This window comes from Falco rusticolus, chromosome 4, assembly GCF_015220075.1.
Source record: "Falco rusticolus isolate bFalRus1 chromosome 4, bFalRus1.pri, whole genome shotgun sequence".
In the NCBI taxonomy this organism is placed as follows: domain Eukaryota; kingdom Metazoa; phylum Chordata; class Aves; order Falconiformes; family Falconidae; genus Falco; species Falco rusticolus.
In genome coordinates, this window is record NC_051190.1 from 54,453,696 (window position 1) to 54,479,313 (window position 25,618).

A 25,618-nucleotide genomic window follows, 5' to 3' on the forward strand; every position below is an offset into this window, starting at 1 on the left:
GAACTGGATGTCTCTCTAGCATGAACCTAGGGATAATATTTGATTTTTAGACCCAAATCCCTTTGATTTGCAAGACTGAGGTAGGGTACGTGCTGATACAAAGCACTCATAATTCAGCATTTAAATACAGCTGTCCACACATAGACAAGTTGTCTAGGTTCCCATCACGACAGAGTGATTTGGTCAGGACTATCAAGGTGCAAAGAGAGAAATTAATAGATACCACTGACATGACTCAGTTTCTTAGACATAAGTAAGGAATGCCACTCAAGGTGACCTTGTATGTCTGAAATATCTAGATGGAGCTGGAAAACAACATGCAGGACTTACAGGAGAGCTATACACTTATGCAAAAAGCTTCAGGAATATATATTTCTTCTAATGGTATTAGATGCCTACTTTGGGGTAACTTAGTTGAGCCCTGAGTTTCTGACTATACAGGACTTTTGTGTTTAACACCTCTGGGAAGTAATGGATGATAAACAAGGTATGAAATAGCACTTAAATCTTATCAAGAAAAAAGATGTTTTTGTCATGTCCACATTTCCTGTTCTCCCAGGCCCTGAAAATAGCTTGGTGCAATTTTTACTGTGGCAAAACCCCAGAACTGGTGCCTAGGTCCTATGAACCCTGACATTTAAAAAAAAAAAAAATCATGTTTTTGCCTTTGTTTTTTACCCCACAAAATCCAAGCTGTAGGCAAGAAGAACTTTAGCTTTTACCTGTTGCACCAAGACATAAAGCTACATCCGAGGCACCTTTGTAACACAAAGGCCAGAAAGACCTTATGTAAGTTGTGGAGGAAATTCTGTCACTGCTCAAAATTTTTCCATCTGAGAGGAAGGGGATGCCAAACCCTGGAAACTCCATCTCCAAGAGTCCCCAGGGACTACCACACTGTCAGACCCTGAAAACCCAGAACACTTGAAAACCTGCTACCCCCAGCCAGATGCATAGTCTCGTTAGCAGACGGTGGGGTGAATCCAGCATCTCTTCTTGCACAGAAAACATGTGCTTCCAAATCCACCCTAAAAAGACCAGTCTGTGCCCCAGCTGCCCACAGTTTTGCAGGCAGGTGACCAGAGTACAGGTTCATAGAGCTAGGTCCAAAATCCCTGAGGGATGTTGGAGGATGCCCTTCCCTCTGCCCCAAGCCTGGTCCTGTGGGGGGGTGCTGGAGTCCCCCAGGAGGGACTCGGGTGTTGGGCAAGGGAGGTGCAAGGCTCTCCGGGGCGGGTCTTGGGCAGGTGGAGGCGGGCTGAGCATCGGCTTTTGGCAGCTTCACAACAGGCATAAGGAGCAGGGAGGACCTGGCTGCTGCTGCGGAGGATGCTAAGTTTGTGCTGTCTGCTGCTGCCGCTGGTGAGTGCCTGGCAGCGGTCCCTCTGGGTCCGGGGCTGGGGAGAGAGGGGTGGGGCACTGCACATCTGGCTTCTGACACCGTTGACCACAGCTGGATGTGCTCCGCAGCTGCCCTGCAGGATCTGGTGGTGGGGGTGTCTGCAGAGGCAGGGTAACTTTTCTCCTAATAGGGAGCAGGTAGAAAGAAAGCAAAATAAAGAAAGGATTAAAAAAGGACAACAGGGAGGTAGGAGGGGAGGTAAGAAAAAATATTGCTGAGTTAGAGGTTTGGCACAGCTCTTTTCCTTAAAATTTCCCAGCCTTAAGATGCTATTAACACAGGTCTTTTGATTCCATTCACTAGAATTGCAGTTTCCAAAGGACAGAAAAGCATCCCTAGGTCAGAATAGCTGTAGCGTGGCTTTAGAGGGACAGAAGGGGACAGCTTGCTGTACCACTTGCCCTGAGAAAGGCAACTTTGAGGAAGATACCTAAACCCAAATATTTCTGCCTGATGGATTTGGGACATTTACCTCTTTGAGAGAGCACTGATGTTTTTACTGCTAAAGGCATCTGCTTATAATACCATCGAGCAGGAGCAGAAACTGTCTTATGTCTGGTATGCCCTGGAGGCAGCAGGTGAAATTGTAACGTTAAATATCAGGGAAGATGTATGAGCACAGAGACACTGTTCCAGCATGTATATTCCTCCCTAAGCCCCATGCTCTACTGCTGGCATTGCCTGGGCTGGTTGGCAAAAGCTAGTGTAAGTACAAGTATATACATATATAAGACTATATACCTATATACTTTCCCCTCAATCTTCAGCCTCAGAGTTGTTTGAAAACGTTCCTATGGGTGTGATTCCCAGGGACTCATTAATTCTAACTTTAGCCATTTCACAGCTAAATGTTTAGTGTAGGCTGGGATTCAGGCTCTGGCTCTAGTCAAGGCATTTCATCTTGCCCTGAGGAAGACAGATGGGTGAATGTTTCTCTAGGGCCTGATTTCTTCCACTGGTAATAGAGAGAGCCTAGATGGTTACAGACTGGTCTTGACCCTTTGGTTTTAAAAGGTGGATGATGGGATGGAAATTTTCACACCTGCAGCTCACATCCTCTGGGATTTGTTTTTTCCTCTGTTTTTACACAGCATTATGTACAAGTGATAGGATATAGGTCCTTGCTATGTAAATCTTGTCACATATGGTTATTATCATGTGTATCGCCCTTCTTTCAGGGAAATCTAGTCAGCCTGAAGTGTTACAGTGCTACAGGTAGAGTGACTTTGGCATCTGGACTAGCCTTTCCATCCATAATAAAGGCAGAACTTATTCTTGCAGCTGTCAGCAGAGTGGAGCTAACCTGAAGTGATGTATCATGCACATCTGTGGGCTGCCACACGTCATCTTAACATTTTAGCATATTGCAGCAGACTGTGCCCATAATAAAAGAAATTCTACAAACGGCATGCTCTGCGTAGCTTTCGGCCTCAAACTGTTGCTCATATATGAACTCCAACCGCATGTCTGGTAAGAGCCAGTGCTCTAAATGTCAGTGCTTTTTGTGTCTCAGAGTAGTCTCGTGGGAAGTTTTGCACCCTAAGTTAGACAGTGAAGGCTAGAGATCCACAGGATGTATTGAGTAAACAGTCCTTTCATTTTTCAAAGGATTATGTCAGAGCAGACAAATAATTCTAGTGTGGATTCTGCAAATAATTTGTACTTCCAATATGAAAATAAAGCAGAAGGGTGATCTTGAAAACTTCCTTAGTGAAACTGGGTACTTTTACCTCCTACCAGCTCCACAGGGAGCTGTATGGCACAGGATATACTTTGTGCCTGGCAGAATAGAGCCCTTGACATTAAAAATTACCATTCACTTGTAAGTGACAAGGAACTGAGAGCAGTGGTGAGTGCTGAAATGCATAAAAATGACTTTTTCTGTCTTAAAGAGTTCAGAGTCTCAGGAAACAGAATGGGGAACTCTGCATTCCCTGTCCTTCCTGCTGAGCTAAACTGCTCTCTTCAAACACATAACAGCTTTTCACATTTCTGGGGAAGGGGTCCAGCCTGATCTAATGGAGGTACAAATGGAAATATAGATGGGTTATTGCTGAGCTATACATTTGCTTTAACAAAGTGTTTCTTGTGGTAACAGGCATATGGATCCAATTGCATGGCAAGATGCTGAGCTCCCAATAAAACAGAGCTGGGTGCCCAAGAGCCAGGACTGTTTAATTTGTGTTGGAGGGATGTACATGCTTCTTCTAGGGATCCATTCCCCACAGACCTTAAATTGCCCTCCATAAGCAACTGGAGGTGTGGAAGAATCAGTTTGTTCAGGCGTTTCGTTAGCCTGGAGGGAGTTAATAGAAGGAGACGGCTCCTGTACAGTGAGTCACTGTCCTCAAATAGGTGTCTGAGAGAGGCAGGAGGAATCCTTCCCTGCAACTGCTTGTCTGCCTTCATTGATTGTTAAGGGAGGCTTGATGGGGGAATTCAGATTAATCATCTAAAATTAAGAATCTTGTCTAAGGCCACTCATTTAGCCTCCTTCATTACTACTGGGAAGAGGTGGAAACACTCCAAGAACAATGGCTATGGCTTCAGTTGAGGAACTTGCTGGTAGACTTTGACATCTAGGTTTCAGTTCTTTGGGATCAGGTGACAGGAGCACCACCTTTAGGCCAACGTGCTACACATTCAGAAAGGGAAAAATTTCTCTTTAATTTGGAGGAATATTTGCAATAGCAGAAAATGAGGATCCTCAGTTATTAGAGTTCTGTTATTTTTTAAGTCTTAGTGATAATTAAACGCTCTACCAAATTTAGTATGGAGCTAATAAATTCAGTTTCATTTTTCTCAAGATAGTACTAATTACATAGGGTTTATACACAAAATAAATTAGTATGGCTGTACTGTCACATACAAAATACCTACAAGTAAATATATATAATGATATACATGGATTTGTATGTATAACAAATACTATTCTGTATAAGGCCATGCAGTTAAATACAGTCAGATAAATACAATCCAATACACAGAAGAGCATTCAAGCATTACTCAAATGTCTTAAAAACAATCTTGAAAAGATATTCCTTTAAATGACTGTAAGGCAATCAGTGTCTCAGCTCTCTTTTTCCATAGGTAATCGAGTTAGAAAGAGAAAACAAGCACTGAAAACGTCCTCTAGGTAGTCGTTTTCAGCCAAAAAGACTCCTGAAATAATCTGTTTAACTGGCTGAAGAGAAAGACTGTAAATAGGTCTTTGCCTTTGGGGTTGAAAGCTTCTGGGATAAAGACTGTGCCAGAGGGCAGGACTTTCTAAGACAGCTAAATATGTTGCTGGTGGCTGGGGTCATGTCACTGCTGTGGTGACCTCATGCTTTACAGTCAGGCAAAATCCAGAGCAGTAAACGTGGCTTGGGTATGGTAGAAACAAACTGGATGCTCGTCTATTTTTACAAGTGCGTTTGAGTGGTGGTTTTTTGCTGCATAGTCAATCTTCGGTTATTTTTGGTGGTTTCTTGTAGTTTTCTGATGGAACATAATACTACATATATTACATTATAAATACCCCAGAACTACTTACAGGGCACAGTGTATAGGCAGATCCTTATTGCGATGATGGTGGATGTAGCTGTACTGAAATGGACAAGGGCTTATGGAGCTGGAGGTTGGTCCCAGCTCCCTTCAAAGCACGTGTGAAAATTGGCCCTGACTTTGGTGACCTGTGCTTGCCACTCTCACAGCTTTCTAATTAGCACTTGGCTTTTTGAGAAAGGAGTTAAGCAGATCGTAGGAGACAGGCCTTGTGGAAAATTTTGATGAGATATATTCAGCAGACTGAGAAGTCTAGGAAAAAAGCTGAGGTTTTATTTGTCTTCAGTTGTTCAAACTGTGTAAACTCTCTGACATTTTTCTTCCTTCCATCCTATAAGCCTTTCCTGTTTATCAAAATTTCAGTTGAAAAAAATATATGCGTTCCAGAGCATATCCTAGTCCTCTGCACGGTATCTTTGGCATGACTGGCCAACATTCAGGACTGACTGAACACTCTATCCACAGTTATAAATCGGCAAGGGATGCATGAGTTTTAAATGTCTTTGCTGTGCCTTTCTGTATCCTAAAATACCAGCTGAGTTTTAATCCTCCAAGCTGGGAATCAGCATGTGATGTGAGTGGCAGAAAACTCTGGTTTTGTATAAGGGAGAGCTAAAATATCCAGGCATCAGAGTCACATCAGAAAAATTGAACAGGGGAAGCACAGACAGGGAGAACAGGGAGTACAGAGATGATTTCAGAGCAGATCTGAGACACAAATGCAAGCTGTAGAGACAGAGGCAAATAGAACAGTGATGAATATTCTTGGTAAATTATTTATGCACTTGACGCAAAACCTATTTGTGAGGTTTTAGGATTGCACAGCAACCAAACTGGACCACTGGAAGCACCCTTCAAGTTCTTGAAACCTTCCCATCTTGCCAATGAATTCAGCTACTTCTTCAATTTTTGATTAATTTTCAAAAAGACTGTTATCAGTTTACTTCTGGCTTTTTGATCCCATTGAGCTGCTTTTTCAAAAGTGACTGATCTATTTGGTGCTCAGCTTTGAAACAATTCCTTTGTTTTCAGAGAGCACAGAAAATGTCCCTACCTTTCCCCTAGTGTGCTAATGGATTTCTTAATGAGTGAAGATCTGTCTTTTGTGTGACATCTAAATTAAAGATTATCTACTACCGCAACAGCCTAGGGGCACCATCTTTGGGTGGGCTCTCAGGAAAGATTGCTTTTAACTAAGTTGCATTAAGTATAGCAGGAGCAAGTTGCTAGCACTGCCTTGCTAAGTCTGATGTCCAGCAAGAGCAGATCAAAGCCCAAAGTAGCATTAGCTTGATTTGGCCAGACTTTTCAGTGGTGCCCAGTGGCAGGACAAGGGGCAACAGACACAAACCGCGACACAAGAAGTTCCAGGGTGACAGAGACCTGGCACAGGCTGCCCAGAGGGGCTGTGGGGTCTCCTTCCCTGGAGACATTCAAAACCCACCTGAACACGATTCTGTGCAATCTGCTCCAGGAGAACCTGCTTGAGCAGGAGGTTGGATAGATGATCTCCAGAGGTCCCTTCCAACCCTGACCGTTCTGTGATTTTTCTGTTCAGATTTGGGCAAAGAAACTATTGTGTAACAGAGGAAATATGAAATGATGTTATACTTAATATCAGTGAGGATACCACTTAAGGTTTCAATGCAGTAACCTTACAGACTTTTTTAAAAAATGTCTAAAATTAAAAACAAGGTTCTCTAGACTGTCTCAGGTTTTTAGCATGCCCGTCACAGGTAACATTTTGATGTTCACTATGTGATTGATTTGTTCCAGGCAAGATTGTTTCTGTGGTTAGGACTTAGAATCAAAACGCCCCTGTGAATTTTGGCTGGTCACCAATGTTCAAGCCAGCAAAAAGATCTTTGTGTTACGATCTCAGCAATGCAAAGCTCTATTCCTTGAGTGCTGCCTACAACACTGCATGAAACCTCTAAGTTTTCTGTATAAGCCTTGGGGTGAAGGCACCCCACTGTGGGTTTCAGTAAGATTCATGCCAGGTTACCACCTAGCTACTAGGAAATGTTGATCCAAGAAGTAGCATTTTAAATCAGCCTCTTATACTTATTACTGTGGCAGGGAAGATTCTGCCAGATTGGACATCCCTGCCTGAGAAAGCTCTGCTTTGTTTTGGTTCCTAAATTATCCTTTTCTAAGGGGAACATGAGCTGTTCTTTTCCTGTAAGAGCTGAGACATCACAGCAGATGCCTCCCAAATCACAATGCTATGTCTCTGTAACAAATGCAGAGCCCCAGTTTTCTAGAAAACCCCATCACCTAACATTTGTATGCAAATTAGGGCAACAGCATGCACTTTTCTTTCAGGGCATGTAAGATGAAGAACAAAAAATAAGTAAGCCATAGACAACAAATCACAAATAAAGTTCCACCCAGAAGGCTTTTCTTTAACTGTAAAATAGCTTAACGTCTTTCTTCTTCTTAAAGCCTGAGGAAAACCAACAAATTGAAGCATCATCACTGTTCTCAGTTTCTAGTGTATGTGTCATTTTTCCTTTTTTCTTTTTTTTTTTTTGTAACAGTGGGATTACTGCCAGTATGTCTACATGATTGTAATGTAACAACACCAGCTTCATTTTTGCTTCTTACAGGATAGTTTGTAGGTTACATCTGCACTTGCTTTTCTAACACTGAAGTGTCAGTAATCAACCTGTGCACTGGCATATAACAAAAAATCTGGGCTCTGGTGGGTATAGCCACCCCTACCCTAAATCCAGCAACCCAGAAGCAAACAGAACATGCTGATTAATTGCTTACCTATCTGTGGCAGTGGGATTGACTACAGGCTCACCATTGGTATCACCAGCAGTCAGTTAGGATTTCTAGAAGAAATCATTAAATCGTGTTTTCTGGTGATTTATCACTGCTTTCAGAGGCAGGGGCCTGGACTACATGGACTAGGGATCTGAGCTGTTACAACAATTCTTCTGTCATGTGTAAAACCATTGTAGTACAGCTTCCCTACGGGTAGGGTATGGGCTTCCCCAGCCACAGTAAATGAAGACCTCCATTGATTTCAGTACAGCTCTGCTGAATTATGGTGACTGAGGGTCTGGTTCAGCATGTGGAGGTTTACCAAAGGAGAGCAAAAAGGAGATGCAGCCTACTTTGAGCAGCAGGCAGTCTGGCGTACATATTCAGTGTCTGATGTACCATTTGGGAGAGCTCAGCTGCTTAGTCCCTCATTTATGTTCCACCTGCATCAGCTGCATGTGTTGCTTAAGTTGACATTTGGAGAAAGATAACCCTTCCTCCTCTGAACCTTTTAATAACTAATTACGTGTCTGTTTCCACCATTTCCAGCACCTCAGGCATGAGGTGGGAGTCAAATTAACCCATGTTTCCCAGGTGTTAGTTTGTCAAAGGCATTTCAGATCTCCTTTTCATGATTTGGATTTCATTTTGGGTTATGAATGGCATTGCTCTCAAGCCTTTTACCAGAGGACTCAGTGTAGATGGTAATTTGTATAGCAGCACATCAAGTTGTCATGACTTTTAAACATCAAGCCTAAGAATATTCCCAATACAAAGTTTTTCAGCAATAACAGAGTCCAGATATTCCAGAAAGCACAGAAATTGCTTCTTTCCTGTCCAGATGAATCCACCTTCATAAACTGAAATAGTGAGAGATTTATGTAGCAATCATTTTGTTGCTACTACTAATTTGTTTGTTATGTAGGGTGAATGCAAAGTGAAATGTATGATAAAATGTAAAGTGATGAGCAAGGATCCTATTAATACCTGAAAAAAAAAAATTTTGGAATTGTATTACTGTAGTTGAACAGCAAGAAGTACTATTTTAAGAGTCACTCATGCTGACTTATAAAATGTATTTTGAATTACCCACTGGAGGAATACAATGCATGAGAAAAGCCGTGTCTTAATTTTCTTTTCAAACAGTGTCCTTAATCCTCTTTCTGTTCTAATATTAAGATGTCTGAAAAATCTCTAGAGCCTCATAATTAAAAGCAGTCTGTCTATGCTACTTTAAAACCCAACTGCAGGCAGAGTTTTTAAAGGTTTTTAAGGATAAAGTTGTGGTCTGATTTTTTTTCCCCTAGGCAGATGTTATTGCTAAGATGTAACAGTCCACATGACTTCCAGTAACGTTTCTGTGGAGGCTAAAAGAAGTGCTGGTAGCATTGCTCACAAAACATGCTGAAGGCCAATAACTCAATTTCCTGAGACTGAACAGGCAATATAGCAGTGATGTTTTCATCTGTACTGTGTTTTCAAAGTCATTAGAGGTTTAGAATGGCCTACAGTCTTCCTCAGAAATGTCTTGGAAAGCCTTCAATCCATCATTCCCATTAAACCCACCACCCCCTGAGCACCTGGCTCTGCCTTGAATAGCATATCTTGCAAAGGAGCAAACCATCTGCTGTACTCCATGTAAGATTCCCTATGTCTTGAAGATCCCAATATCCCAAAGGAGGCTTCAGTGCAGTATTCAGTTGTCTGAATAAAGTTCCGCTGCTTTCTAGACTCCGTTGACTCTATTGTCTCTGGGTTTAGTTCAGTTCCTTAAACATGGGTGTGTAGAAATGGCTCAGACATCAAATAATGCATTTGACACTTCTGTAGGGGGCTGGCAAAATTAATGCAGAATCTATCTGCACAAGAGGGTTGAGATATCTTATAGCAGCCCAGACAGCACTAACTGTTCCTGCATGAGTGAAACATCCTTTGAATTTCCATGGACTGCAAAAGAAGCTCAGGTAAGAAGATCACATGTAGACACTGACATTGTAGATTTTCTCAGAATTTAATTGCCTTCCTAGAGGCAATTTGGGGGTGTTCTAGGGTATTAAGAACATCTTCACAGTCGCAGCAGATATGATGCAGGACTACAGGGGACATGAAACTTTATGGAGTGTGAGATGGAGGCCGAGCAAAATACATGACAGCAGCTAAATGACACTAAATATCTGTATTTAAGATGAATGTAGACCCCATTCAACAACTGATGTCTAGAAATCCCTTTAGCTGTTTAAATGTACGTGTCTTAATCTGTGGGATAAATAAAATTCCTTAAGCTCCCCAAAAAAGTCATGATTTTTTTCTCATTTCTTCATCTGGTAAAACGGAAAGAGTGCCTCTAAGGAGCGTGTAGCATCTTCAGATAGCATGGTGATAAAATTTTGTAATCACTCAGATTAAATTATGGCCAAGACTTCAATTTTTCTATTTTCTTTAAATTCTTGGACTTCAGTATTTCTTATTTAAGCCCCAATGGACCCGGAAACATCAGCTTGTATTTATTGCTTCTATTTTTATAATTATACCAGCTGCATTCACAAAGGAAGAGCTTACACCATGGTCTCCCAGTGGAGTGATTTCTATGGCGCCATAATCTCAAGGTTTCAAAGATGACCAGGAGCCTATTTTATTAGTATCACCATCAAAGCAGAGGAGGCTCACCCTCCTGAAGTATGAGTAAGACTTTATTATCACACTTGGGGGCTAATTTCTCCAATAAAGAGAGCTCCCAAGAATTGAAATAGTAATATTTTTCCAATAGGTAGTTCTGAACACCAGAAAAATTTACTAAAGAAACCAAAAAACCCCGCCACCACAGCATGTCTATTTAAATAAATTACGTTTTGATTCTGTTTTACAGGGAAGAAACATGTATATGGTCTGACTGCATGTATGTTTGGGGCACTCGGTGTGAATATTCCTGTAGCTGATTGATTCATCCAATTTTGCCAGTTGACAAAGAGGTAGAGATCCAAAGACTGTGAAATCTATTGGACTTTTGTGAAAAACATAGGTGTAAAGGAGAGGTGGTGTGTATGTCCAGGTTGGAGAAGAGGTGCTACATGACCTTAACTTTTATGATACACTGAAGAATCCATATGAGTAGGCATATCCAGGCACATATACAAAAAGATAAATGGATGAGAACACAGCCTCCTCCTGTTGTTTACATGTCCTATTTGCAGAAAAATCTTCATCTGGGTTTTTCACATTCTAAGACCTCAAAGCACCAGCCACAAGGTACAAAACAGAAAGAAACCTGGCTCCTCTTACTCTGCTAGTCACAGAACTTCTTTGTTTGTTTTGTCTTTCTCTCACCAAGGTTGCGGGAATCCATCCGGAGTGCAAGATATTCCAGCAGGTGGTCAAAGAGGAGGCTTTGTGCTTAGAAAAGAATGAATCTGTTTCACCTGATCTGAAAGGTAACAGTCCTGATCGTTGAGCTCTGATGTGAATATCCGTTGTATATAATTTCAGGGGCACAACATAAAGATGCCATTTGTTCGTTTGAGTCAAGGTTTTGTTCTTATTTTATTTGGTTTCTTCATAGTTTGAAGTGTTCCTTCTATAGGCTGGGATTTTACCTCATTTTAGACATCTTTAAAAGCTCAATGTCTAAGTCAGTCAATCTAATTGTCGTCTTAGATTCCCTTAAAGTAAATGGAGGAAGATGGGTGTCCCTAGAATATGTTTCATGACCTTTGGTTTAGATGCTTACTTTAGAATGAGAAGAATCATTCTCTGGAATAGTATTTCTCTTTACTAACTAAAGAACGAGACTAAGGTGATTAGTTCAGATTCTGACAAGTTTAGATGCTTAGTTAGGGCAGGAAAACCCTACTTGGCATGTCTTACGTTCCTAAAGTATTTGATGTGTTCTTTACTTCTATCCAAAACTCTCAAGAAGCCTCCACAGAAAACACTGAAATTATTCCTGCTGCAAATCATTCCAATCTGGTGAAAATGTTCTTTGTGGAAAACCAAAAGAAAAACATCATCCCAACTTCAAAATATTCTGTGTCTATATTTTTAGAGGTTCTTTGTTTCCTTTTTATAAAAAAAGATTTATTGTGGTGGTGGTTTGAAATCTGTTACATGCTCAAACATAAATTTTGAAAATGAACATTTCAGAAAGCCTGTAAAATATTTTTAAAGTGCTGTTTGAGGGGGTTCTCTTTGCTGGGGTTTTGGCATTCTGGAGACATGTTTTGAATTGATTCCAAGTGATATTTCAAAATGTTCAAACTCTTTCAAAAGTTCAGTCATATTCTTTCTGGCCAATTTTGCTTAGAAAAGTATGAATCCACCTCAGTGAGACTTTTCAGTTACATGAAGTATTGAATATTCATTTTCTGCAGAGGAGTTACGAGACAAAGATGCCTCATGCGCTTGATATGAACAGAAGTATTGCAACCACCTGGCAGTTTGCCTTTAGCAGCCCATCGAAATTTAGATGAAATTTAGAGACTAACCCCTAGGATATTTCCTTTACCTTCATATTTATTTTCCTAGAGCCTTTCCAATCCCTCTGTGTCTGATATTCTTCTTGTACTTGCCTACTCTATGTTAGTAGTATTTCCCTTCCCCTTTAATCAAGCTGAGAATACCTCCTGGACACATTTGTCACTTGGAATACCCAGTAACCTACCCAAAAATGTTCTGGCAAAAATCAGGTGTTTTCAATAATGATTTATTACATGCATTACAGGATGACATTCTGAGTATTTTTCTCTTTACTGGAAAAATAATTACATGATTTTGAAATCCTCTTGGTAGCAAAGGTTACTCAAAGAAATAAAAATCCCTCAAAATTCTTTAAACTATTTATAACTCTTCAACCTTGTCAATTCTGATCTTCTCAAACCTCTCCTTTCCGACTTTTTTTCTCTAGAGATGGAAAGACTTTAATGAAAATTTGTTCTGATATTTACAGACTTTCTCAATATATTTTAAAATGAAACACTAGATCCTAAAGAACAATTCAACACCAGTATTTCATCTGGGGTATTTTAAAACTAGACTAAAATTGGTAGAAGTCCCTAGGTTGCATTTCAGTTTACAGGAATGCAACGAGACAAACTGAAGGATCACAATTTGTACAGAGTTACTTCTCAGTAGCCACAGAGTATCCGTGCTGGAATTAGTCTGTTGCAGGCTTTTTAATTTAAAGCAGTTCCACATTATTCTTCTTGTACAGAGCAGTGTCTAATGAGTGTCATCGTTAGAGTCCAGGGTGCAATTCCTGTCATCTTGAAGTAGATGTGTAAAATAGGTCAATTGAATCAAGCTCTAAAAATGCTTCTTTTTCTTCATTGTCTGAAAAAGAGAGCCCTGGGTTACCGAAAAAAAAAAAGACTTAAATGACTATGAAGTCAACATTACTTCATACAGTTCCTGCTGCAGTTGTCTTTATGGAGTCTCAGGTGACCTGGACAATCGCTAGTCTTTTGAGAACCTCAGCATGCAAAATGCTCCTGCTGCTTTTGTGCTCAGTGGTTTCTTTGATGTAAACTGTAGAAGTCACTGGAAACTAAGACTTAACACATACAAGTTCCATTCCCACATAAGGTCACCTGATTCTTGTTTTTAACCCCACATTGCCAAATGCGATAGACTTTTAGACCCAGCTCCTCAAAGGTATTATAGTTCCTCTGAGACAGACCCTTTAAGTCCCTAAGTCAAAGTGTGTGTGCCACTGCGTGTCTAAGTGGGACTCATAATACCTGACTTTATTAATTTGAAAATTAACAGCCTAGTTTAGGCTATAATCATCAGAGAGACCTAGGTATTTGCAGTAGGTGATTCATCCTGTTCTCAGAAAGGAGCCGCTAATGTATGGGATGAATCATGCGCTGGAAGTCCCTGTCTCTTTCTACTGATTGCAGAGGGAACATAGCTAAGATTAGCTGACATATTTTAAACAATTAAAATTAGAGATAATGAAGCAGGGGTTCGATTTTTCCCATCTGGCAAATTTGGGATACCAGGAATTTCAGCCTCCTAAGGGTGATGTGAGGATAATGCTGTGGGAGATTCTCAGGACTATCCTTTTGGAAGCCAGAGAGTAACTTTGCTCAGCTACAGGCAAGTAATATTGCTTCCACGTTTCAGCTCTCAACAATTTTAGATTTGCCTTGTCATCAGTCACAGATGAAACAGAAAAGAATCAGTGAAAGAAAATAACGCCTCCCAAACGAAACTCATGCACTGCTTTATACCCACCTTAGGACCCCTAGAGATTAGTTTCAGTTACAACACGGTGCTTTTTTTTATTGGTTCAGGCACCTTTACGCGCTGATCATTTTTCTGTCCTGCACCTACACCTACTTGCCAGCAGACACTGCATGACCACACCTGGAGTCTCAATGTGATGCATCTGCCACAAGGCTGTGGTCAACTATAACTTCTGAAAACTCTTTTTATTGGACTCGTAGCTAGAAGCATGCCCTGCAACATCAGCTGGCAGTGTCTAGTTTAGGGAGCCTTGTGAATGCCAACCAGTCAGACCTACTCCTGATGATGGTTATTTTATAGGATGCTGGGATATGTTCTTCGTTTGGGAAGAATCTAATCCCTGTTGAAGTCCATTGTAAAAATGCCATTGATTGCCTAAGACCAGGACTTCAGCCCTTATTTTCTTTAAGTTGGGTGAAATTGGTAGACTTTAAGCATGGAATCAAGAGACTGAGGATTAATTTTTAAGTCTGATGATTTTCAGTTAGAATCTGAAACCAATAAAGAGAAATCTCAAGTGCTAATAATTATTCAGTATTTTGATTTTGGTGACTTTTGTTTTGACAATAAAAGGAGTTCCACTTGATTTGACTTTCAGATTGTGCCTGCTTGAATTGCAGGTACATTCTGCCATGAGATAAGGTGGGGGAAGGTCCAGATGGAATGCCAAAGGCATATGTGAGAAAGGCATTCAAGAAGAGGAAAATAATCCAATCCTTCATTTGCAAAGCTGCATGTTCTGTTGTTGCTCTTCTTGCATGTGAATTAGTGGGGGAACCACAATCTCACTGTGGAAGATCAACTGTGTGATGTTCTGTATGTATGTGTTTGTTTATTTAAAGGCGCTTTTTTTTTCAGGATGCACCAGAGATTGGGATGGGCTAACCTGCTGGCCCAGAGCCACTTTTGGGGAAGTGGTTAAAGTGCCCTGTCCAAGATTTTTTGAAGAAATCACCAATATCCACGGCAAGGCTTTTTTTCATGTTCTTTTTATCCCTACCTATTTTTAAAACCAAATTCTAATAGTTAAAGATTCAGTAACTTGCATATTTTCCTGGTTCACAATACTGTCTTATGTCAGTCGACACAAAGTGATTATCCATATACACATTTTGGTTTGTGATCAATATCTGACACACTTTTGTGTTATGCTGTACTGAATTGTCTAGTCTCTTTGGTCTAAAAATTATGGGTAATTGCACTACATTGCTAAGGTTATAAAGGAATCTGTCATAGAATTGCTGATTTATAAAGTCATCGAGTAATTAATGTTAGAAAGGGCCTCTTGAGGTCATCTAGCCCAATCCTCCAGTCACAGCCGGACCAAGTTCAAAAATTGTATCTAACTTCAAAGCTAGATCAGGTGGATCAGGCCTTTGTCCACAAGCACAAATCATGTTGGAAATGCAGGACAGACCGCATAATTTGATTTCTTCTGTATAAGAATCTGCAGAATGAATTTCCTATGTGAAATGTGTAAGTTGCGTTGCATCTTGAAATGAATGGGAACATCTGTCTCAACTTCTCAAGTGATAGATATATAGAATATTATAACTGTAGCTAATCTTGCTGAACATGACTAGACCTGTAAGTGCTTAAGAACTGAAGTAGGAATAAAAATGTGTTGTTTCTCACCAAAACTTAAAGAACACTCTCCCATAATTCGTTCTCTGATATATTTTACCATTAAAGGCTTCCTTCAGAGAAACTGTACACAGGAGGCATATTGGTCAGAACCGTTCCCACCGTACACTGTTGCCTGTGGATTTGATGAAGGTTCCAGCAAAGGGCCTGAGGAACAGGTGAGTTTATTTGCTGCTTGTGGACATCTCCAGAGCACCCTCTTCTGAGTGGGCTGAGTAGCTGGATGCTCCCACACACCTGAGCCCTGTCAGAATCTAGTAATGACCCATCTTCAGTGGTAAGCTCAAACCATTTAGGCTTAATAGAAAGCAAAGGGGTAGCAGGTAGCACTTTCATCTCCATACAGTTGTCCCCACCTAATGTGTAGAGTAATGATTAATTTACTTGTCCTGCCTAACAGGGACTTGGGTTCTCTGACAGAGGTGGTTTGAATCCTCCTCACACACCCATCTCCCAAGGAAATCTTACCAACCTGTCTGGGGCAAATTTTTCAGGGAAAATTCCTTTAGATCCCTCCTGCTGATTTTTTTTCCCCAGATTTTCTTTGAGCCAGAGAAAAGGATTCCATAACTTTATAGCATGGTGGTCGATGCACATCTTTAGGAGGCTATTCTTGGCTGCCATTGAGTATTGCTACACTTCATCTTTGGTTTCAGTGGAGTAGGAAGTGAACCTCTGGTTTTCCTATCTGATGTCAGTTAGACTCCAGCAGCATTTCTTTCACCCACAACTTCGTATGATTTAAATTCCCATGTTCGTTGTCATTGTACTGGGCCTGAGGATGGGAACGTCTCACACATCGTTGGTGGTGGTGGTAGTGCCTCAGTGGTGAACTTTGTCTCATGGCTGAAGGTTGCTGATTAACAAAGACACGTTTACCACCTCTGCCTATGTGTTCTGGCCTCTGCTAAATGGGGCAGTTCCAGCAAGAGAGAATAGGGGTGTCTCCATCCCCTCATCTCGTCTGTATTGGGCAAAGCTCATACAGCTTGTGTAAGTGCCAGATGGGGTACCTCACTGCCTCCTCCTCCTATTGCGGTATTTTGATAGAAGCGGTGGACTCCTTCCAATGTAGGAAAGAAAAAAGTCACATAGCTCGTTGCCAGTGTGCAGTCATGACTCAACACTGGAAAAAGGCCATTTGTCACAGGTCAGAGCAAGACACAGTAAGGTGGCGAGGGCTATCATCACTACCAATCTGGGTGTTATCTGGAATAAACTGTTCAGTTCTCCCGGCATGTGAGTTCAAGCACAGAAGTACTAGTTCAGGTATCTGAATCCTTAGGAAGTGTAGACACAGTTGGCTTCAGCCATTTGGCTCCATGGGCTCAGAAACTCAGGCACAGCTGTAACAGACAGTATAGACAGCTGGAGCTCAATTCTCCACCTGTGAGCTAAAAATATTTGTACTCCTTTACACTTCAGGGAAGCTAGAAAGATAGATGCTTAAAGAACTTCTGGCAAGGTGCTGGAAACCATGCAAAAGAGTTCAGAAAGGATGCAGGACTCCTAAGGTGGCCTGTATTCTGGAGCACAGTTCTCCAGCCCTGGGGCCAGCTGCCATGGCATGGCTCTCGCCCACTAAACTCTTACTCTCCAGGGTGGCTTTCTCCAGGCTGTCCCTGGCTTGTGCTAAGCCAGGCAGTTTGTAGCTGGCCTAGGCTGAAATCAAGCAAAGGACTATATTTACATTTTAACATTACAGAAGATTTCAGGGCAGAGCTCATGCCTGTGCTGCGGCTGTGTTTAGTTTGTTATTCCAGTCAAACCCACAAGATCTGCAAACAGAAGATAAGATCAGTAAGCTCTGCTGCATTGTAAACATAGGGAAGCAAGTAAGAAGAATCCCACTTATATTCTAAGAGAACCACTTGTTTTGCATTTTGTATCTGCAGTGAGGACTTATGAGGTCTTCTGCACATAGTAGTGGGCTTTTTTAGCTACCATACAAAACCAGATAAAATGCCTTGAAATACTTAATTGTTTAATTGAGAAACCCATTTTCTAATTTTCACCTGGGTTTTGAAAATACTGTATAAAAGATTAGGACTATTTCAGAAGCATCAGGATGATTCCCAGGTTGCCAGGGTTGCATGATTTATTTATGGATCTATTTAAAATTGCTAATTGTTTATCTTTTGGATAAACACAGTTTGGCTTAATCAGAGAACAAAGTGTCCATTGCATTTGCAAGGAGAAAATTCGCCTGGATTCAGAGAATTTAGTTTCTTGGGATTAAATAATCAGTTAATCTTGTAGTGAATCAAAATAAAATTTTCATAGATAAAGCAATGTAAACATGCTTCATTTTTCTTAGGATATTGGTTGTTTAAATACAAAAGAAGCAAACAAATTAACTATAAAGAATTTAGAGTGTTATAGTGTATAACAACTGAATGAACTGTTTGTCCAAAGAATTAAAGACTGTGAGGTCATTTTCTTGGCTTTAAAATTCTTGCCTCTACTGTTTCACAGTGTTTCAGTTTCCTCACCTGAAAAATGTAAATTTTGTGTTTCTTTTATCTATAGCTGTTTATGAGAACCAATACTTATTGAATCTGGCCCAGGTCTAAAGTGATGGATTCACCAATCACCCATCAGCAGGTTTCAGCACCCTAGAGTCTTTACGTACCTATAGGAGAAAATGTGATTGCTTAAAGTTAACATTTTCCTTTTGAACGTGCTCAGAGGGGTCACTATTGCAGATGAACCTGGGTGGTGAAACCTGTCTCGTGTAAGGTTAGGTAGGATTCAACAGGAAAAAAAGTTGTGTTAGCAACAGAGGGAAAAACCTGAAGCAGATCTCAAGCGTGCAAAGCAGCACATAGGTGATGGGACTGACTAGCAGGGGAAAATGTATCCTAGTGAAATAAGCACACCAGCATGCATGCTGCACAACCACCAGCATCGGTCTGTGTTCTCTTTTTCTCATAGAAATCATATTATTCTGCATTTTGGCGTGTCTACACTGCTGGCTATGCAGCATCAGTGACCTCACTCACTACAGCTCTAATTGTCTTTGCTGCCTTCAGGTAAAAAAACAAATGGTCTCTTTTCCAGGATGTCTTAAGAGAGCCTCATCCTAATTCCCCTCAAACCCTCTGTGTTTTTGTTTTGTGGGAATTATTTTTTTTTTTATTTTTTTCAAATCCTTCTCAGGCATAACACTGTTGATGTTATGGCAATGGGTCCTTCTCTATTCATGTTGTAGCATTTCCCTGCAGCTGTTAGAACAATAAAGCTGGCTGGGAAGTCTGCCTAAGTCTCTTTAATGACAGTGTACAGTGGAAATGCTCCAACCTGTTATCACTGTTAACATAAGAGAACTGTTCCTCTAGTGCATAGCTGGACATACCCTGCAGAAACAATGTCTCATGCCCCTGAACCAGCAGTAATTCTAAACTGTCCATTCTCTCTGTGAAAGACCATTGCTTCCATAACTGGGAGCTCTAGAAAGAGATTTAAAGAAATTTAAGTGTTGTGTTTGATGATGGATATTAGGAAATGGATCCTGGTTTGATAGGTTCCAATGCACTTGAACAAAAGCCTTAAGCTTACTCTGCAGACAGGAGTGCTGAGCACAGAATCAGCTTCCTAACTGGTGTGGACTGGCAGTCCCAAAGGTCATATCACTTACAGAGAGGCCCAGGACCAAGAAGGCGATATGTTCAAACCCTGAAGGAGATTCCTTCAGCTCAAGGTAAAACTGGGGACAGGGCAATCTAGGGAAATAGAATCAGAATCATTTAGGTTGGAAAGACCATTAAGATCAACCCCAACCATTAACCTAATGCTGCCAAATCCACTGCTGAACCATGGCCCTAAGTGCCACATCTACATGTCTTTCGAACGCCTCTGGGGATGGTGACTCCACCACATCCCTGGGCAGCCTGTTCCAGTACTTACCCATCCTTTCAGTGAAGAATTTTTTCCTAATATCCAATCTAAACCTGACCTGGTGCAACTTGAGGCTGTTTCCTCTTGTCCTACACCCCCTTTCAGGCAGCTGCAGAGAGTGAGAAGGTCTCCCCTGAGCCTTCTTTTCCCTAGGCTGACCCCCCCCCAGTGCTCTCAGGTGCTCCTCATTAGACTAATGCATTAGACTAAAGACAACTACATCCCTCTCAGCCATCCCACAACACACAGCTGACACCCATTCAGTACTCTTCTCTGGCCAGAAAAGGGTTGAAGAGCCTGTTGCAAGCTTCTTCAACAAAAAAAAAATAATATTTAGAATAATTAAAAGGCATTGTTGTAATGTAGTTCAAGAGTCCCAGAGTTACTCTCTTCTTCTGGCATCTCCTTTAAATGTGTGGTGATTCAAGGACAATTATACTAGCACTTTTATTAGCTTAAACAGATAATAACTGCTCTGCTCCCCTATGTCTAGCTCCCTCTCAAATAGTGAAAGATCATTTATTTTCTCTGGAAGGTGTTTGCAGTCATGTGTATTCCTGTTTCAGTTTTGATAAGACCGTGGGAAATTTCTCTCGAAGAATAATTCTTATTTTCTCTTTCCATGTCAGAAAATTCCACTGTACACGGAATTACATCCATATGCACCTGTTTGTCTCCTTTATCTTGAAAGCAATTGCTGTTTTCACCAAAGATGCTGTTTTGTTTGCAGATGAAACTATGGACCACTGCCTAATGTCAACGGTACTAAATTTCGCCTCTCTCTTATCCTTGATTTGACATTTAATTCTTTACCTGAAAAGAACATGGAGATTTCTTAAGCCTATTTCTCTTTACTTTGCTAGAAGTGAAATCTTAAAACAAATAATACTACACAAACCCAAAGACCAAGTGCTATGGCTACACTCAGTCTTGATATGTAAGGTGCAGGTCTGTTGACTCTAATGAAGCTGTAACAATTTCTATCAGTAACGAAATTAATCTATAAGAAAGGGCCAGTGGTTCCCTTCCAAAAAACCTAAAGTGAAGTCCATTGAAACTATAGAATCCCAAACGTACTATAATCTTGTAATGATTTCTTCACTCTTGTGTGGTAACTTTGAATTTTGTCCTTACTTGTAGAAAATCCAGACACAATGGTGAACAGATCTAATAGGTTCGTGTTTTTTTTTCTTGCTCTGCACTTCCAGGTTGCTTGTAAAGCTGCTGTGGCATTCTTCCAGTTTAGCATTTTAGCCAATTTCTTCTGGCTTCTTATAGAAGGGATATACCTGCAAACATTGCTTCTGCTGACCTTTGTTTCGGACAAGCAGTATGTATGCTGGTTCATATTTACTGGCTGGGGTTAGTACTCTTTTCTGCTTTGTGCTATTTGGTATTGTCATCTACTTTCAGAACTAGATAAAATATTTGTTCTGAGGTAAGAAGGTGCCTATCAAAGGTGCCACCTTTCTGATAGAAGTTGGCTCTTCATCCAGTACTACTACACCAAAACCATACTATTGTACTGTCTTTCTTCTTACCTTGTTAGATACTTATACCCTTCAAATATCTGAAGGAGGGGATAGGATAGACGTGTTACTAGAAGCACTACGATATGCCTGCTCAAAAGACTGCAGCACTCATCTTTATCATTGGCTGTAATTTCTTGCAACTACAGTAATTTTAATGTTAACCATCTAATCCAAATGATCTCTCCGGGTTTCTCCTGCAGTCAGTTGAGGCATGCATGCTGTGGTGGTGATTAGTCCAGTTCCCAACAAGATGAGTAATGTGGCTGTGTAACACCCTGGAAATATGTTGCCTTTCTCCACTGACGAAAAACATTTCAATGAGTAACTTCAAGTTGACATTTTGCTTTGAGTAAGCAGAATTAGATAGATTAATCTTAAACCATGTGAGTTCAGGCCTAGTAATCAAATGATACTTAATTTTGGGTTTTTTTCAGAGACCTCTTGGCTTTAAGTTTTTAGCTTTTAAGTTTCTGCAGAAACTGATATTGTCTCTGATGGTCAAAATATATGCATATAATACATTACATTTCTTTCACTGATCAGATGTTCTTGTACCTCACTTCACCTTGGCTTTCTAAAGTAGAGGCACTCAAATTCAGTGGTGACTTTGAGATTTTTGGATTAGAAATGGAATCCAAATTCTTCTGAAATAAATATTTATCCTTAATCTTCAGATTATCAGACTTTTTTTTTATTTATTTCAATTTTTTGAGCTATTTTAATTATGATTGCCTGAAATTAGATGCTTAGACCTTGACTAATCACAGCTAACTTGAGATAACAAAGGAAACATCTCAATTAATAATGTCTCTCATTTTCCATTGATTATAGAAGGAGATAAGGATTATTACATCTCAGGGGCAACTCAGCTTTTGGGTGATAAGGATGTAAATATTTCTCTTCCTTAATTAGAAAGGTAACTTGAACTGAATGTGGTCCCATCTTAAAGGCCTTGAAGAAAAGTATAAAATTAGGAAGGACAACTTCTGGGCCTTTCCTACAGATCTCAAATGATACTTAGAAAGATATAACCTATATTTCTATAGATTTATCAGTGAAAATGTCACCCGCTTCAAACTGGAGTCCCTTTTGTGGCAGCTTTGAAAGTCGCTTAGTCCTTGGGAATTCAATTCCACAGGAGAAGACCAGAAGCAATTGCTATTTTATAGGCCTGTTAAAAAAAAAAAAAAAGAGGAGAGAGGAAAAAAAAAAGCTAATAGCTCTTCAGTCATAAATGTAGAAGGGTAAGCAGTGATAAAGTGAGGCTAGAAATCACCAGATCCTGGATTTAGCTAAATTCTCATGGAATGCTCACAGGCTGATGGGTCTAGAATGATTAATAGAGGGTCCTCCGGACAAAACTGTGAACTCTTCCAGCTAATGTACAAAGAGTTGCATGCTTGCAATTCACAAGATAAAAGAGCTCTAGCTAAATAAGTGATTCTTCCAGCTTCACAAATGCCTGTAATTCATGGCCAAACCTTCAAGTAATCAGCTGCTATTTTTGACATCATGGTTTCACAGCATCCCCTATTTGCCTTCGTTTTGATATCATTCTCCTGCTTTTTTGTTTGGTTGGTTTTTTTCTTTCCCTGAACTGCAAGTTCAGTTCTGTTGTAATGTTACTTAAAATTGCCTGACCCACTGTTTGACCTTTAATGTATATCCAATCTGCTGCACTGTGAAACTTCATGAAATAAAGTTTCCATGGGACATTGTATTCAAAACAGTTATATTATGTCCCATGTTGATTTGTCCAGGAGCTCCCACTGCTGTGATGTTTGCTTGGGTCCTCACAAGAATCCATGAACAAAATACTGGGTAAGTTAAAGCTTGAATAAGGAAGTCAAGGATATCCTATTTTGTATTGTATTTTGATTTTCTGGTGGGGAAAGAGTATATATAAAAAACAGGCAGAAGAAATTGTTCCAAAGTTGTGCCTCTAATCTTTACACTTCATAGGCAAGTAAGTGAGAAAATAATTTCAGTCCTTCTGGTTTTGATGTGCATATATGGAGTAATAAAACCTGGAAACATCATAGTGAATATTGAACTATCATTTCGTTTCCTAACTCCTAGTCCTTGAAATAATTATGTTTTAAGAAAGTTTCTGCTTCTGTTAAAAATCAGCCATAAATTGCTAACCCTAATCTCTTCAAATAAGTACTTCCCAAAACAACCACATTATGTCCTGATAAGCAGTTTCTTCTTTCATTTCCATTCAGTTCTTTGTTGGTTTGTTTTGGTGGTGGGGTTTTTTTATTATTTCTATCTTTTATATGACAGCCAGGCACAAAGCAGCTGACTGTTTACTAAAACATGCCCTGAAGGCCTTCAGGTCATTTCACATCAATGGTCAATTCAAAAAGATATTATTTTACACCTCAGGACTCGGATTAATGATGTAGAAGCAGTAAGTTCTATGGTCCACTACACTTGACACATCCTGTTTTCCTTTCTTAATATTACTGGAGAACATCTGTAGAAGTTCTCTACTGTAATGTTTCATAAGTGGAAGTGGTTTATATTTCCATACCACATGCTTCCTTTTTGTAGCCAGGAGAGGTGCAAGGAAGATTTCATTTTTCCTTCTTTCCCACGACATTTTTTCCAAAGAATTGCTGGGTTCATCTGTTGGATCTGTAGCAGAAGAATATGGCACAAGATACTCCAGTTACATAGTTCAGAGGGAGGTGGAGAGCAGGAACAAAAGCTCCGACAAGCTCTCACAGGCTTAGAGGGGGCTGAAAAGTGGCTGAACTTCGGGTACTCTTCCAGCAAAGCACTGACCTGCTCAGTTTACTTCTCTGAAGTATTTTGGATGAGTTGAATTTTGTCCTGTTGTATTGATCTTCTTTGACTGCAAAGGAAAAACAGTTGAACAGGTCCAATGAAGACATCTACAGTCAGAGGAATTTCATTGCAGATCCTCCATTCATTTGCTTGGTCTTATAATATTAGATGTATAAAACCCCTATACTACCAGAACCACTCATCTTTTACCTAATCACCTAGTAAATGGGAAACCCAAGTTCTTCAGACACAGCTGGTCTGAACTTACTTTGCAAAGATACCTTACGTGCAGACATGCTGAGATAAGCTACCATCCGTAAGGTTTCTTGTTACGCAGCCAAATATTCAGTGTCACAGAACTGGAAGGGAAGATACAGGAAGAGGGAGCACAATATAACCTAGCAGGTATGGCACTTGGCTGGAGGGAGTTAAATTGCATTGTTATTGATGTTAAATACATGAATAGTTTCAAAACAGAGACTAAATGCCCATTCTGCTCTGTCCTTTCAGGGCACCTTTACTAGGACTCTGGATTTTTCTTGCCTATTTCCTCAAGACCCCAAAGTCAATACATTCGTGGGTGCACAGTGCCTTAGTCTCCAATCTGTACTCTGTAAAACAGTAACTTTTTCAACAGGGAGGAAAAAAGGCTGATAAGAAAGATGCCTGAAAATACAAATGTGCGTTCCTTGACTTTGCTTTGGTTCTCCAACCCTTGCCTCTTACTGAATAAACTCCCTTTAGATCAGGCTGCACAGGGACTTTTAGAGAGTTATCAGGATACCAGTACTGGCAGGGGCTTTGGCATAGTGATTAAAAACTTAGTGTCCATCACTTTCCTATTCTGTGACAGAACTGTCATGTGTTGTGGAAATCTCACATGGGACAGATAACATGACTGCTTTCCTTGTTGTTTCAGATGTTGGGACGATGATGAACATGGAGTGGTGCTATGGATCATCAAAGGCCCCATCCTGCTGACTGTATTAGTATGTTTTTTCATTTTGTCTTGAGTTTCTTTTGAAATGGGAAAGCTAAGTTAGCATCTCCTTTCAGTAAGCTGGTAGAAAAGCAATAGCACATGCTATGGTATGGAATTTCAAATAGCGGGACTTTATTGTATAGCATGTGGTTTTGTTGTTGTTGTTTTTGTTGGGTTTTCCCCAAAAAACCCCACCATAAATCACAACCTAAAAAGTAAATCCTATATTTTCTAGAATCATGCTAGACATAATGGAATCATCTTGACACCTGCATTCCACATACTACAGTCATGTCTGTGTCTTTTAAAGTAATTTCTGAAGAAAAGCAATCCATATTGGCAAGATTCTTAGATAACAGGAAACTGATTTAATACAAGAAACACAAATACATAATTTTATCTAGTATATTTTTAAAATGAGTTCTTTGGATGTAACCTTAAGACAACCATACACACCCACACCCAGCACACATTTATTCCATCTAAACTCAGGGAGGAAAGAGTATGTTATTTAGGTCTGTATCTGTTATAATTTCTGTTACAAACAACGAAGGGAACAGGGAGGACTGTTGGGGCTCTATAAGATCTGCTTAGGTCCTGACAACAAGTACAAGGGGTTAATATCAGATGTAACCCAATATTGAGATAGGTAGGTCTATATTAATGGAACATTACTTTCAGCATATCTTTATTTATAGCTACATATTGGTGGGGAAAATGAATACTGTTTCTAATGCCATTGATTTGATTTGAGAGCAGATCTGCACCAGTTTATAGTGGTGCAATTCCTATGCCTGGGGATTTTTAGTT

The 25,618-nt window shown here is 40.2% G+C and overlaps 1 protein-coding gene across 1 annotated transcript in view; it reads left to right on the forward strand.

The window, feature by feature from the left end:
• Positions 1-471: 471 nt before the first annotated feature.
• LOC119145926 (vasoactive intestinal polypeptide receptor-like) overlaps positions 472-25,618 on the forward strand; it is a 31,970-nt gene continuing 6,823 nt past the window's right edge. The window contains exons 1-10 of the mRNA XM_037382751.1: positions 472-487; positions 1,298-1,362; positions 11,049-11,148; positions 14,819-14,926; positions 15,653-15,762; positions 18,539-18,636; positions 20,131-20,263; positions 20,710-20,863; positions 22,794-22,854; positions 24,746-24,815. Of these exons, the coding sequence (XP_037238648.1) occupies positions 472-487; positions 1,298-1,362; positions 11,049-11,148; positions 14,819-14,926; positions 15,653-15,762; positions 18,539-18,636; positions 20,131-20,263; positions 20,710-20,863; positions 22,794-22,854; positions 24,746-24,815 (915 nt within the window). The remainder of the gene's footprint in view (positions 488-1,297; positions 1,363-11,048; positions 11,149-14,818; positions 14,927-15,652; positions 15,763-18,538; positions 18,637-20,130; positions 20,264-20,709; positions 20,864-22,793; positions 22,855-24,745; positions 24,816-25,618) is intronic.